Below are 15,767 nucleotides of genomic sequence, written 5' to 3'. Positions count from 1 at the left end.
TGAGGCTGAGAGCGGAGCTGTCTGGGCTGTGGCAGCGCTGCGCAGCGCCTGTGATGGGCGTCTCACCAGGAGATGTCAGAGTGGTTCTGTTCTCATCACATTGCAGGCTTCCCTCTGCAAAGGTAACCCGGCAGGAAGAGACAGCATGACTTAGACTGCTTTGTGAAGAAATGTACTAGAACATTTAATTCTTTTGTCCATTTTTGATGTATCGTACAAAGGGAAGGCATTGTTTTAATTTTGGAAAAAGTCTTTTGGATATAAATAATGATGTAGCACTGGACACAAAGAGCGGGAGCAGCAAGGAAGCTGTAGTGGGTGCTTTCGGGCAGGAGGTAGCGTATTGGAGAGTCGGGTTGTATTGCTGAAACAAGGTTGGATTCCAGCTGGTGGCTGTAGCTGCAGCAGTGCAGGATTTCGTCACCGCTGTCGTGCTGGAGCTGGGGACACCGGTTTGCCCACGGCTCTGTTACCGTAGTCCCAGCCTTGTGTGTTAGTGCAACCCCACCCTTGCTCACCTGCCAGGGGAGGTGTTGAGACGTTCACGGCTGTTTGGGCTGTGCTCCTGCTAGAGACACTAATGGCCGGTGGGGGGAAATCACCTGGGCTAGGCAACTTCTTCAGCTGCGGCAGCTGAATTGCTCAGAGCTGTTATTTGTCCCATTTCTGGATAATCTTTCAGGTGTGTCTGACCTGTGCACGCCACCCGGCCAGAGACTCTGTCCCCCTCGGGAGTCCTTGGTTCTGCTTTTCCTTTAGGAGCTGCCCTCCCCTTGGCAGAGCAGGGAAGGGTGGAGGAAGAGGGTGAGGATCACAGACAAGCAGACGGGGCAGGATGACTCTGTCAGGTGGTTTGTTTTTGAGTGAACTGGCCCCTGCGTTGGCAGTTTGGGGCTGGACACGGCTACCGTCGTGTGCCCAACACGGAAAAGGGTGGAATTGTTCTGAAAAGCCATTGCCATTTGTTAATCACATTATGCCCAAAAGAAATGCTGCCTCCGCCTTCTAGTCATTAAAAGCATCCCCTCTCTCTTGTAATTACATGGTCCTGTGTGTATTCCTGACTTCATGTGCTACAGCGTGATACAATAAATTAATGAGACTTTAATTGCAGAGTTGGGAAGATAAAAAATCAAGAGGATATTGATGTTTCTGATAGTTGTTTCCTTTACCAAAGACAATTCCCTGTAAATGCAGATAGATCATGGGGACAGTGTAAGTCCTTCAACACCTTGGATCAAGCATGGGGGGGTGGGACAGCCCTCCCTGTGCCCCGTTCAGGGGTACTCTGTGCCGCCAAGGCATCACCGTAAGATTGTGCTTCAGCTGGAACCCACAAGAAGGGAAGAATAGCATGGAAGGGTGATTATATCTCCTTTACCTGACTAAATCTAGAGAGGGCTGAAGTGGTGCTGTGGAGCTTTCCTGTCGTTTGTGCTGGAGGACGGACCTGGGCCTGGGTGTTTGGGATGACTGTGCATCCGCGCATCTCGGGCTGCGGGTTTAACTTCGTGGGTCTGCGTTGTGCCAAAATCCCTTCTCCATCCTTGTCTTTTCCCTTTCCCCTCCCTTCCCAGAGCCCGGTGTTACCGCGGGGCCGGGCACCCCCGCCCGTGCCGGAGCGGGGCCTCCTGCCGGGGGCTGCGGGGGCTCGGAGCGGCGCGGGGGCGGCGGGGGCGAGCAGGGCCGGTGCCGAGCGGGCGGAGGGAGCCGCGGTGCGGGGCCGGGCCGCGGGTGCAGCGGGACGGCCATTGGCGGCGGGGAGGGGCCGCGGCCGCCCCGCCGTGTCCTAGCGACGCCCGGGGACGCGGCCGGTACCGCCGGGCCCCGCACGCCCCGCACGGCCGCCATGAGCGGCCCGCAGCCCGGGTGAGTGCCGCCGGGCAGGGCCGGGGGACGCGGGGGGACTCGGGAGACGCGGCGCCGCCACCGGCGCCTGCCGCGCCCGCGGCCCCTGGGCCGGGAGCGGGGGGAGCGGGGCGGCCGCGCTGCCTCTGCCGAGCGTTTGCCGTTTCCATCCCGGAGCCGGGGCGGCCGAGGGCCCCGGGTGTTCCCGCGCCCCCGGGCTCGGCGCGGCGCGTTGGGCCGCGCTGCGGTTGCCGGGGGGAGCCGGTGCCGGCGCGGAGGTGGCGAGCGGCCCCAGACCGCGTCCCGCGGAGCCCCCGCCGCGGGGGTCCCCGTGTCGCGGGAACGCGGGCGCGCAGGGAATGGGGCACCCGGCTGCGGGCGGGTCCCTCGGCTCTTGTCTGGCATCAGAGCTGCAGGTGTGAGTTTCAGAGCACCCAAACTGCCCCGAGGCAGCGTGAATTACAAACGCCGAGGAGCTCTGCAGATCCCCATCTCCATGACAAAATTTGGCACATCCTGTTTTAGGGGGCGATGCTCCGAATGAAGCCATGACGTAACTTGCTCGTGGCCATACAACTGATCCGCAGCAGAACAGGAGTCTTTTGGTTCCCATTTCCCCATCTAGTTGTGTTCAGGATTGGAGGAGGATTTCCATCTGTCCGTGTTGAACTCCGTACTTGAACTTTCTTAATGAGGAAAAAGGAAGAGCTGGCTCCAGTGAGAGCAGTTTATGTTTGTGAGCGGTCAGTTCAGGTGTTACCCTGGGAACCCAGATGATGCCGAAGCGCAGGTGGCCACCACCTGGCTGCTGCTGCCACCCAAGGGACGGGGGGCCATGTCCACACTGCCCATCAGCCTCCCAGGTCCGTGGCTGGTCCCGCTGTTGGGCACGGAGGTTCCCCAGGGTGTCCGCAGAGAGCTCGTGCTCCACGCGTGGTGGTCTCCATGTGCCCCGGGGAAGGAGTCACCGGGCTTCGTTCCCTGCACTTCTGGTCGCCCAGAGAGTCCTCAGCTGACATGGTGATGGATGGGACCCATGGCCGGTTTCACCTGACAGGAGAGCTCCTCCGCCTCCTCCCTGCCTCCGCAGGTCCATCTCAGCTGACTCCAGAGGTCTGCTCTGTTTCACTGGAGCTGGGTAGTTAACATAAGGTCCATGTAAATTGGGGAGTTTTCCTTTCTCCTATGGTATACGGTCCCTCACTTTAAAATTCTAGTCAGGCAAGAAGCTGGCAGATTTTTTGACAGTGATCTTTTGCTTTTATAAATTCAAAAAAATGTAATCTTTAATGTAAAGTGTCTTCTCATCTCTGATAGTCAGCAAGATAATCTATTAAAAAAAAAAGTGGATGCCCATTGAAAAGTTATTGTTAAAATGAGATGCTGCTGTTTCTCAGTGACTCCATAATAAAAGAATTGGAGGAGACTGCTGCACTTCATTCAGTCTTGATTGGGCATGAATTTGGGCAACTTGGCTCAAATTTAGATGCAAGTGAGGGAGGATTTTGAGCAAATTAATTAAAAAAAGAATCAGGAACAAACTGTGTACATCCAAGTGTTCTAAATAACCTTAAATGTGAAATTACTGAACTAAGAGTGATATGTAGTCGCTGTCTGTGATGCCAGAAAAAAACCCGTGATACTAATTTTGAGAAGAGCTTCAAAACCAGTCCTGGAAACTACAGATCAGTCAGTTGAGCTTCTGTGCCAGGAAAATTGTCTGCAATTATGATAAAAACCTAGAATTCATAGGGAGAAGAATAAATAGGATAAACAGGCAGAGAAAAAGGAGTCCCATAAATATCCAGATAAATGGACTTTTTGGACTTACTGCGTCACAAACATTTTGTACAGTACTATTAAGACTGATGCTTTTCCTTTGCTGGGTGTTTTTCCAACATGCATTTTTGTCAGTTCTGTGCTTCTAGCTGTGACAGAGGATTTAGGGGTGACATTTGGATATAGCTCTTAAATATTTAAATCTCTGGGAGAAAACTTCTGATGTGAACTTCTGTTATCTCTCTGTTGGTGCCGTGTGCGGGAGCAGAGGAATAAATGGGGCCGATGGTCTGCTTTGCTGAAGAGCTTCTTTCTGACAGTGGTTTCTGACATTTCTCAAATAACTTGCTATTAGGGAAAGCCCCCTGAAGCCAGAGGCTGCGTTACTCTGTGAAGCTCACAAGGACTCCCCTCTGTGTCACAGCAGTTCTGTCACTGCAGCTCTCTGAACCCTCTCCCTCCCTGTCTCACCCCCATCCTTTGTAAGCAGTGGTCTGAATTTTACCTCCGGGCGGGATCTGTGGGTCAGCAGAGACGGAAAGGACCTGGCTGCTGAATGGGGAGCGTGCGGGGGTGCTGCCGGGGCCCTTCCCCAGCACGGCACGTGTCAGTGCCACGGTCACTTGCGGGCACATGGCAGCATGAGTGTCACCTGAAGCTTGGGCTCGAGGCTAAGTTGTGCGCTTTGAGAGCGTGCCATGGGTTCCGTTCAGAGGATAATGTCTCCCCCGGGCTGCCCTGGGGCTGGAAAGCCTGCCTGCACCCGGAGCGCCCAGCGGCTCTGATCCCCGGTGCCAGTGGGATGCTCCAGAGGGACCTGGGCCAAGCGTGAGGAGGGCACCGGTGTGTCCCACTCCCAGCTGAGCTTGCCTGAAGTCTCCTGGGGCAGGGCCAGCTGGGCGGCTGAAATAAGGAGGAAAACCGTCAGAATCTCCAGGAGGGCACAGGCTTGCGGGATGAGCCCCTGCTCACTGCACTGACTTCAACCCGAGTTGGAGTCGGGAGCTGGGAATTCCGCCTGGCTCCCTCTGTGCTGCTCCTGCCGGCAGCAGAGGGCAGGAGCCCGGGCTGCCCTTGGCTATGGCACTGCCAGAGCCCAGTGGACCCCGTTGTGTTCTTCCCAATGGTTCAGTGGGTTTTGGATCAGGCCCAAGACATTTCCTTATTTCCTCCAGTGCCCTTTTGAACTTTGAATGTAATTCAGCATTTTTGAGGACCAGCCTGTTCATAGTTTAAATGAGAAAATACATGTATAGAGACTTCGTTGGAACTGGAGTTGCTACATCGCTGTGCTCGGGCGGGAGTTGCATTTTAACTAGTTATATGGTCCATGAAATATTAGATGGAGGGAAGTAAATGAAAAGGAATTGGATTGAGTTTCTCCTCGGCCTCCGTGTGCAATTGCCAGGTGATACCACGAGTCAATACTTCGCACAATTGATGTAATCTGGTGGTTTCAAATGCACATGCAAACAGTGGATTAAAAAAGTAATGTAGAACAGTTGCTATAGCAGCAGTGTTTAATCAACATGCATAACAGGGTAAGCTAAATTGTTTGTTTAAAGTTTAATTTATTATTGGTAGGCTACCTGTGAGATTATTGTGAAACCCCAGATAAAATTCCTGTAAGTCCACAATCTCTTTGGTTTTTTTGGATTCCTTTTTTTTTTCATTCGCTCTTTTCCTTGAGTATACTTTTGTGCGTGGTAATGTCGTGAACTATCCCGTTGAAAGGTGCGTGACAGAGGTGCAGTGGCGTTCAAGCCAAAGGAAACAAGAGAGATCAATCTCTTGTTGTGTAATTAAAATATATCCTGCCTAGAGAGCCCAAAGGTCAGGCTGCACACGTTATGCAATAGGTACCTGAGTGTATACGTTTTACAAACGTGAATGGATTTAGAGTATTCAGCCTTAAGCCTACTGTCACTTACTTTGTTATTCGTCCTGTTTTCCAGAGGCTGAAATAAGATAAGGTTGTGCTAAGAACTATTTAAAAATGTATCTGCTCATGATGGATGCTTCAGCTTTTGTGTTCAACTCTCATATCTTAGGTTCAATTTTTGGAAGCTCGGGTCTTTGGTAGCTGCGATGCTTTATCTCTGTTGGCTCTCCAGAGGTGGGTGGAGCAGGGGAGGACCTTGCTCAGACGGTCTGCGTGGTCTGGTTCTCCTTGGTCGTTGCTCTTACAGTTTTTCACCAACAGAAAAAAGATGCAATTTCTTCACTTTGGATTGTTCAACGTATGCATTAAAGACAACCTTTTGTGTATTGACTTGGGAACTGCAGAAGACTTGAGAGGTTCTTGCATTTCGTATCAGGCCCGTTTTATTGCTCTGGGTGCAGGAGGGACTCGTGCCCCCTGCGTCAGCGGTTCAGAGGCTGAAGACGAGCAGAAGGTAGCGCAGCCCAACTGTCCTGGCCACTGCAGCAGCCTGGTCCCGGGAGCCCTTTAGACTGAACGGCACTCAAGAGCCCTCCTCATTCGGCTGCTTGGTCTCTAAAATCTCGGGAGTGCGGTGCGGCAGGAGAGAGCCGGGTCCGTGTCTGCCCCGCGCAGGCTGGTGTCTGCCCGGCCATGGGTCGTGCGGTGTCTGTGCTTCCTGCCCCGCGGGGCCGGGGTCGCGCCGGAGGCACGGCCACTGCTCAGGTGTCCTCTGCTGCCCTGGGAGGGGTGAGGACGCGTCCTGTCCCGCCACCACAAAGCATTCTCCTCAGCAGGACCCGCCGGTGGCGGGGGGGCAGCATCCCGGAGCCGGGATTCGGGCAGAGATGGGGGGCTTGCTGCCTCTGGTGCAAACGCTTCCGTTTCCCACAGAGTGCATTTGGGTTTTGTTTAGCTGGAGGAAATGGGTCACACAGAGTGGATCTGATGATTCTTGGTAAGATGTAGTAGCTGTATTTAGAGAGGGAAAAAAAGCAGTATTCTCCTCAGTGCACGCTGCACTTCGGACAAGCTGCTGCCATAGAGTGACAGCCAGCAAAAATGTACTACAGTAACTTATGCTTTCTAGCCTGTAAATGCCACAAAAATTAGGAATATTGCCCTGTACAAGTTTTGTGCAATTGAATTTATGAATGCGTTTGTGGGACAAGCATTCTTGGCCGTTTGTGTAAATAATATTCTAGAGTCACTGCTGTGTTCAAATAAATGGTCCCCGAGATAGACGGGGCAGCTCCTGATCATGCCGTCCTGGATTAGTTTTCCCGACAGGTTTGTGGGTTCTGTTGGTGTAAAGGCCAAATGGAGAACTATTTTTTGAAACAGACTTTTTTTGTTCATGAACAAATGAGTGCTTGGCCAGGCAACAATTTAACAGGAACCGAATCCCAATTGAGAAAATGGTTCAAAACAGGAGGGAAGAAAAAAGTGTATTTTTTGACACTTGAAATCGAAGCCACTTAGTTTTCTGTGTAGGTGTTCCAAGCCATGAATTTGTATGCAGTCCCTCTGACGGTGGGAACATTGAAGAAGAGGGAAGTGCCATAAAGCAATGGATGAAAATGTGGATGCTGAAGGAGGCTTTGGCTGAAAACACAAATAAGTAGTCTTCACCAGAGCAAAATTTGCAGCCAAGTTAATAATGTATATGCTAACTTTCAAGCCAGCGAAAATACTATGGAAACAGTGTCTTGTCTTAAAAATATGTTTTGGTGCTAGCAGTTTCTGCTAACGTAAGTGGGCCGGAGGAGGCAGTTGTTTATGTCAGGTACCAGGCAGTAGTGGCTGAGGGCTGGCAATGGGGACCACAGGAAAACTCCTTTGTGCAGGCGAAGTCTGACAAGTGACGTGCTGGAGCCGGAGGCTGGGCCAGGCGTCCTCTGGGGCTCCCTCCCCACACAAGTTATTCTTACGGGTCTTTACAAAAGCTGCTAGAGGCTCCCTCGGTGCCGGGTCTGTCACCAGCAGATCTGTCCGGGGAGGCTGTCGCGGGAGTTGGTCTCGGAGGCGACGTTCAGGGCTGGGCTGTGTTGGACCCCGCGCCCCGGCCGGGGTACACTGTTCGGTGCGAGCTCTGTGTCTTACGGACAAGTCTCTTGTTTCTGATACAAATCTTCCAGAGGCGATAAGATGTTGCTTTTACATAATCCAATGGGCATTTATCCGACAAAATGCTGCTATTGGATAAGTCTTTGTAATTTACGCTGTAATAATTTGGCTGTCACGGGGATTATATGCATCTGTGTTGATTTTATTTCAGATTTCTTGCAACCTACAATAGCCTTACAGACAAACACCTGGCTGGATATTTCAGCAATAGCAGGATAAGACGACATCTTCGGAGATCAGGACTGGTGAGATTGAAAAGTTTCCTTTTCTGAGGAAATAAAGAAAAAAATTCTTTGTTTCTTTTAATATTGCAGAAGTCAAACCGCTGGTGGTTCTGTTGTTTATTTGTTAGAGGTGTGTGCTGTCGCTGGTAAGAATTGGACCAGCTAGCCAAACGCATGGAATCGTGCGGTGCCAGATCAAAGCCACGCCATCACACGTAGAATAAGGGCGGGTTTGTTGGATGCAAGCATTTCCCACTGCTTTGTCATCTACCCTTGGTCAGCTGGGAATCGCAGGGACGCAGGGCTGTGGTGCACAGGGCTGCGCTGCTGCAGGCAGAATGACAGAGAGACAGGTAAAACTGAGCTCGGAGCTTGGCTCCCTGTGGCAGCTGAGGGAATAGTGTAGCTGGCATGGAGCACGCTTCAGGAGGTCAAGGCCCAAGGGCCACCAGGGCTGTGGAGATGCTGGCCTGAGGGCTGCTGGTGGATGGTGGTTCCGCACGAGACACGGTGTGCTAACAGCCGAGTGGAGGCCATTCTCCATAGAATATCGACCTTAGTCTTCCACTGCACCTACTGTAATGCAACGGTCACCATGCTCATCCGCGTGACACTGGGAGCGGCGGCTGACAGGGACTGGTGATGTGCGTAAATACCAGAGAGCCTTGGCTCAGCCCTGTGCTTCCGCTCGGTCATGCAGTTTCAGTAAGTTATTACCGCACAATTACGGTGATGTGAGAATGTTTGTCAACCTGCTTGCACTTCATGTCCAGGCAGAAGAAGATATTTCATGGAGTTTTTGATAAATTCAGAATGTTTTTATGTTTTTACTCCATATCTCTTTTTGCTCATGGGAGCTTGCCTCTGCAAAATCTTTCAGCTTGCAGATATACAGAACCATATTAATTCTCTTAGTTTTTTTAAACTGTGAAGCCTAAGCATCGCTGACTCTACTAGCTGTTTAAATAGCTTCAGTGGTATTTTCCAGAAGTGTTTAATGGAAAACTGAAGAATTTGGTAAAGGTGAATGCGCTGGATTTTTTAAAAAAAATACTTATGCGCTCTTAGGTGTGACTCCGTTTAGCACAGGGACATGCAACCCTTACACAGTAGGACATATTGTGTATTTAATTACACAATTTAATTTCCTTTAATTAAGGAAGAATAGTATTTAATTCCCCCCCACTGACCTGGGCAATGGCCCATGATGAGTAAGTCCAAGCCCTCTACTGCTCCCTTCCTCTGGCTGATGGGGCTCAGGGGGCCAAAGGAACGACAACTCTGTGCTGAGAAGGTGGGTTCCAGCTCCGCGGGGGAAGCAGAGGTGGTAGCTCACTGGGAAGGGAAAGTAGTCTTTCTGGGAAATTGCACTTTGTTTAAAAACATACTTTATTCTGTCGTCTTTTTAGTTACACTATATTTGTTTATGACAGATCTCAAGGAGTGGAAGAATAATATCTGAGAAAGAATACCGGCTAAATGCAATGAAGAGAGATCACCAAAGATATGTACAGGAGTGCCTGGCTCAGGCCATCTTTCATAAGGTCCTTGACATGGAGGTATGCATTTACTGCTGACTATAAGCTTTTTCCGAGACTCCCCTGCTGACAGCCAGAGCCTGTTCACTCCTACTGGACTGTTCTCTCTAGCTGTGCCCTCCTGCTGCCCTGAAAGGCGCGCTCCTGCTGGGAAAAAGGACAGTCTTCGTGCTCAATGTCCCCCACGTGAAATCTCCGCTGGCCTCTAGCGGTGAAACCGTAGTGTCGTTAGAGCATACGCTGTCCCCGCTCACTGACCGCACTGCGGCACTCATCGGATTATGGGGTGATATTCACAGGGCTAGTTTGTGTATAAATTGTAATCAAAACAGAATAGTTTGAACATGGTTACGTATCTTATTGGAGTACAAAATTTGGGCGCATTCCTGTTACATATCAAGAGCGGAGTTGGTCCCTACAACTTTCCAAATGCTCAGCTGTTCCCTTGCCAATGTTAATATACACAGGCGTAATGCAAACCGAGTCAATCAATCATAGTTTCATAATAGAGCTCAATGAGGACCAGGGAGCAGGCACGTGATAAGCAGAACAGAAGCAAGTGTTCTTAGACTCCTTGACATCTCAGAGTGTCCATTAATGAGGTTTCTCTTTCTCTTACATTGATAGCGTCATCATCAGCTGGAAATCAAAAGGAAACTTGAAAATTCCGTGAGGAAGGAGAAGGTGCGGAAAATCAAGGTAAAGCTTGAGTGGTACCGAGCACTGGTGGGACACGGCAGTTTTGCCCTGTGTTAAATAACGGCCATGAGTCAGGCCAGAGATTCACTGAGCCAAGTGTCCTGTCTCTGATGTTGATGGAAAAGTGCAAGAAACAGGCAGGTAGAGGATGATCCTGCCCCAAGTTACATCCCCTTCTTCCTCTGTCCAGCAGTTTGGGAACTTCTGTTCATGTGCAAGATTCCTTTTGAATCTACTTATTGTTTTGGTTCTGCAGTGTTCTTGGTTGTGGAATTTAATTCTGACTTGTCTGAAATGGTACTTGTATTTCTGCACAATAATGAAGGTGTCTGCTGCCTGATAATTCTGTTTGATGCTCCACTGTTCTCGCTATGATAAAAGTTAGTAACCGTTCCTGTTTTTCAAGGCATTTTGGGGTTTACATAGCTTTTTCGTATTCCTTCTCAGTTTTCCAAGCTGAAGACCCTCCATCTCTTGAATCTTTCATACATGAGCGATTCCAGTCTTCTCATTACTGTTGCCTTTTTTTTACCTTTTCTAGTTCTACTATTTCTGTTTTGAAATGGGGAACCAGAACAGGATGAATAATTTAAGATACGTGTTGTAGTTCTTCTAGTAATTCTAGACACTGTCTGCTTTTGACTGCTGCTGAGCACTGAGCTCACATTTTCAGCTCTTTGCCTCTCCACATGATATTTGGCAGAACCAGCATGTAAGTAATGAAAAGAGGTTTCAGGAGTCTTCCCTTTGGTGTCATGTAGGTAGAGTTTGATTCTGTAGTTGTTAGAGTCGTGGAAATCCCACAGAAGTCAATGGTTCTTCTCCCCATGAAGTCACTCGGACTCATATGGGAAAAGTTGTTCTCATTTTAGCTGAAATATACTCAAAATCTTATTTCACAGAATCACAGAATGGTTGGGGTGGGAAGGGAGCTCTGGAGATCACCCAGTCCAACTCCATGCCAGAGCAGGGTCACCCAGAGCAGGTTGGACAGAAACGCATCCAGGTGGGGTTTGAATGTCTCCAGAGAAGGAAACATTTCTTTGTTAGGAGCCTGCATACACTACACTGAGAGGAATGCATTGAGAAGCTAGCTGCTTCTTTGAGCAGTTGAAAAACAATGTCAAATCTTTTTAATTTTAAATAATGCTTTTGTGAGCAATTCATCAGGTAAAGAAAGGACAAGATTTTAATGAAAAACACTGATCACTATGGTAGTTCCAAAGGCATTATTTACTGACTGAACTCCTGAAATTCGCCTGAGTGGAAGCAGCGACTACGGCACCCTATCAAGGGATTCTGGACTTGGATAGTTTTGGAACATAAACCAAAGCTGCCTCCTTCAGTGAGGAGCGTAAGGGAGACGCCTGCAGATATGTGATCTCTGTCTTTGCTGTGATGCCACACTGGGACACAGGACCCTGGCGGGAATTAGCAGTGTAATTTAATTCTCATCTCATATGTTCAGTGAATTTGTCTAATGTAGAAGGAAAGGAGAAAGACAGAGGGCTGGGCAAAAGAGGATGAGAAACATAGCTAGCTATTTACAGAAGGGTGGTCAGCCCGGTGTGGAGCTTTTGAGAAGAAAAGGTAGGGAGAGGCAGCAGGCAGAGCAAGGAAGTGCCAGATGCACTCAAATTTAAAAACGAGGGAGACCTTCAACCAAACCAAGAATTGGGAGACAGGCAGAAACAGGCAGATGAGTTGAATCCGGGGGGATCCGCAGCTGGAGAGGGCTGCAGGGAGATGAATTGGAGATGGGAACAAGTCTTTTCACTCGTCCCTCTCTCATTCTCCCTTGATTTCCTTTCGTTCCTTAACCAGGTGTTCCATGGGGTCTAGGCAATTTGATCATCATCGCTGGGTGGAAGATGGAAGGCAAGCTCAAACATTGCTGTTAATTGTATTTAGTACCCCAGAGACGTAAATTTCTGTTCTTGCAGGTGCAACAATCCAGAAGATCAGTGGAAGGTGCTAGCTGTATGCGCTCCCCACATCCACCACTTGGGCCAAAAAATCGTTATGGGCTCCATCCTTTAGTGGCTGGAGAACCAGATGGTCACTCACAACTGGTGAGTTTCACCAAGAACTCCATGGGCTGTAATGTGAGCACACACAGCGTGCACAGGTACCCACGACATCTGTGCTTGGTCTGGAGCATTGACTGCCCTGCTTGCTCCAGACTAGGGCCTCATCCTTCATCGCTTGAGGCTGAGTTCCTGTTTGCAGGGTCGTGTCATGGAAGAGTAATCTCGAGAAGCCAATGTTGCAGGAATGGCACATCAGAACATATTAAAAAATAGTTTTACTTGTGATAAATCTGCTTTAATCTTTCCCTTTTACCTGCCTTATCAGCCAAGGTCAGGCCGGTATCAGTACATTAAGTATGGTCAATGAATACCATGCCTGTAGGTAAGTTTACGGATGTTGTAAAATCCTGCAAGCAATGGGGGTCTTTTAGAAAACAGAGTTGAAGGGGTGCAGTAAGACTAAAGCTCATTCCAGAAGGCCGTGCTTTGGAGCTATTGGCTCCGCTAACAGGCAGAGGAGGAATGTTAATATACTCTTGAAATATGATGATACTAAAGTCTAAGGTCAAATATATGGTCTACTTTTAACCGGTTCTGCATTTCAATAACAATAATTGAAAGTCTCTCTTCAACCTGCACCAGTCCTGAGCAACCTTCTCCTCTCCATCCCATGCAGAGGGCACCTGGACCTGTGGTTGGTTATAACGGTGGACATCCTTCTCAGCAACACCGGCCCAAGGAGCCTGCCTTTTCTAAGATGGTAAGGTAACTGAGTTAAACAGGTATTTTAGGGTTTAATATTTTAATTTGGTATTCTGAAGGATATACAAGGAAAATAGAAAATAAAAGAAAGTAATAAACATGCTGAGTATTGAAGAAAAATAGGCACGCATTTGTCATGCATTCTCTCAGTGTCCGTATGCCAAAGTCACCAAAACATTCCACACTGCCACAGTTCCTATGAGTTCATTACGTTTGCTGCACTGTGAAGAGACAGTCGTAAAACCTAGATTTATGCCCAAGAGTTATTTTGAATGCTCCGGTTTTTGGATGCTCAATTAGAGTTGCCTAAAGGGTCTGGCTCTTCAGGGGAGACTAGAAAATTTCATTTCCTGAAGGTTACCTGAGAATCCCTCATCACTTCCAGATATCTTGATCAGTGCTATTTTTATTTTTTCCTTTATGATGCTGCCCTGCACTGGAAGCCATACACTGAGATTTCGCGGCGGTTTGCTTTTCCCTCCCCTAGGCTTCCTGGCGGCCAAATACAGCCCCAGGACACATGCAACGCCCGCTTCGCCTCCAGCCGCTTCGCTGTGCTGCAGCCGGGTCTGTACCGAAGACTTCCAGCTCAAAACAGAAGTGCCAGGCACTCGAAAATAATCAGCAGTTTGCTGGTGAGGTGAGGCCATACTTCATTCTGAAAATAATATAATTTTAGAGACAGCTTTATAATGCTGCTTTAGTACTGTAGTTCCCAGAACTGAATACTGCAGGCAAGGTGCCCACCAAATGGTTATCGGCTTTTATTTAAACTCTTCTTTTCAACCTCCCTTGAATTTTCAAGACATTTTCTTACTGGTATAATGCCCGGTTCTTTCTGACAGCCAGGAAAAAGGTGGTGACTTCTCTTTCATAGTATAAAATCTCTCTGCATGTGAAGTTTTCTGCCTCTACATAGATTTTCTGTTAGGTAGAGAGGGAGGCAGCCACTTGGTTAACACCAATTACTCAAGAATATTTTCATGCTGTCTTAGAAGTTTTCATCTTCATCTACAGCTACAAAGTAGCAAAAAACTAATTTGTTTATTTTACCGTTCCTCCTACTAAGTCACAGTAGTGGGTTCAGAGAATGCGAGCTTTTGGGAGTAGCCAAACATGATGTACGCAGTTACTTTCAGGTGAGATTTGGACTTGTCTTCTGTTCTAGAAGAACATGATGTAGTTGGCTCCGTGTTAGGAGTTCATGGGGCTGGAGGATTTTGGAAGGGGAGGGTGGCCTGCTGCCCGTGACTGGCAGACACTGTGTGAGTCGCTCCCTTCTGCTGCGCGTTCGCTCTGCGTTGTGATGGTCACAATCCTTTCTCCAAGAATTTACTGGCACTATCTATGTCTACACAAATTACGGGTGATTTAAATGGTTTCTTTAATGCTCACTACTGACAAAACACCTAGATCAGATCCAGAGCATGCAACATCTGCAGGATTTATTCTCTAGAGATGTCTTGCTTTTCAGGGCTCTGGTCCTCTGTTTGTGTTTTGTCCTGAGGGAGGAATAAACCTCCACTACAAATGAGAGAGAAGCGTTTTGAACCACATCTTGTATAATTGCTGCCAAATGATGTCACTGTTGGGAGATTCCGGCTGCTGTGGAATTGTCTGCCAGCTGAGAGCGGCAGCAGTGCTGTGGGGATGTGCCGCCTTCTCTGCTCGTGACCAGAACGCTGCACTGTTACAAGCCGTAGGTGGATTACAGCGTTGTGTATAGCTATGAAAGTGGCATCATCAAGCATTCTACCTGTTGCTTTGCAATTAAAAGAAAGGGTTTTAGCACAGAAATGTTTTCATGAAAAAAATTGCAAGCACCATATTACGGAATTGTTCTAGAAATATGTGCATCACTGAACGTAAAGAGCAGTCAAACCCCGGTTTGTTCAATATGCTCGGTAGCTATTTTTGTGTAACCTATTTAAGCTTGGTAAAATGTTTTTGCAGGAGGAGAGGAGTGGGTTAAGGCTTATGAATTCGACGGAGTATGTGACTGGACTATCCCCGTATCAACTCCCTGTCGTTAGCAATCATATGATACCAGTGCCGCCTCCCCCCCTGCAAAAGGCAGACAGGAGTGTAAATGCAGTGAGAAACGGGGTGCCCAGAGGCAGACGATTTCGTCCCACCACGGCACCAAATGGCTTAGAGCAGCTTTTAGCAAAGGTAAGCTATCTCTACTTCTCAGTTGCTGCATGGGTGTATTACTTTCCTCATTGATGGACTCGCCTAGTGCTGAAAGATCCGTATTCTTAGTTTGCACAAAGATTCACCAAATTTTTGAAAGAAAGTAAGTTCATAACTATTAAACTATATAACTGCCACCCATCTCTCTATATACTAAAACATTTGATGTTTTTCATCAGCTGGGGGAAAAAAAAGTGCTCGAACAGAAAAAACAGAGCAACTCTTATTTGCAGCCTTCCATCTCAGTCAATTTGATCCTGTGTCTGACCATATCTGGTACCAGGACTTCAGAGGGACGTACAAAATGCCTTGAGTGTGTGAAAACTTCATCCTTCATAAACACTATAGCTCCAGCTTCATAAACACTATAGCTCCAGCCAGTTTTGACTCCTGTAGAGGAAATTGTAGGAACCCAGGATTGATGATATGGGTCATTAAATCTGGTCCCTGCAATTTTGGGCAATTCAATGCAATGGATTTTTAGTCCAAAATTTTCTACCCTTCTGCATGTCACAAAACACTCTCCAATTTAAGAAGCTCGAGGCGTCTCTTAAAAGACTGTAAGCCTCAAGTGTATGCAGCACATACACTGTCTTTCTGCTCACCCTTCATTAGAGTTGGAAGCTGAATGCATTTTTTGTGTATT

General features: G+C 48.4%; 1 protein-coding gene across 1 annotated transcript in view; it reads left to right on the top strand.

The window, feature by feature from the left end:
• The first annotated feature begins 1,702 nt into the window (after nt 1–1,702).
• ERICH3 (glutamate rich 3) overlaps nt 1,703–15,767 on the top strand; it is a 34,524-nt gene continuing 20,459 nt past the window's right edge. Inside the window, exons 1-8 of the mRNA XM_074599208.1 lie at nt 1,703–1,869; nt 7,827–7,920; nt 9,333–9,458; nt 10,065–10,136; nt 12,080–12,208; nt 12,843–12,926; nt 13,416–13,568; nt 14,882–15,100. Of these exons, the coding sequence (XP_074455309.1) occupies nt 1,850–1,869; nt 7,827–7,920; nt 9,333–9,458; nt 10,065–10,136; nt 12,080–12,208; nt 12,843–12,926; nt 13,416–13,568; nt 14,882–15,100 (897 nt within the window). The 5' untranslated portion in view covers nt 1,703–1,849. The remainder of the gene's footprint in view (nt 1,870–7,826; nt 7,921–9,332; nt 9,459–10,064; nt 10,137–12,079; nt 12,209–12,842; nt 12,927–13,415; nt 13,569–14,881; nt 15,101–15,767) is intronic.

This window comes from Larus michahellis, chromosome 8 (assembly GCF_964199755.1).
Source record: "Larus michahellis chromosome 8, bLarMic1.1, whole genome shotgun sequence".
In the NCBI taxonomy this organism is placed as follows: Eukaryota; Metazoa; Chordata; class Aves; order Charadriiformes; family Laridae; genus Larus; species Larus michahellis.
This window is presented reverse-complemented; position numbering and strand designations above follow the sequence as displayed.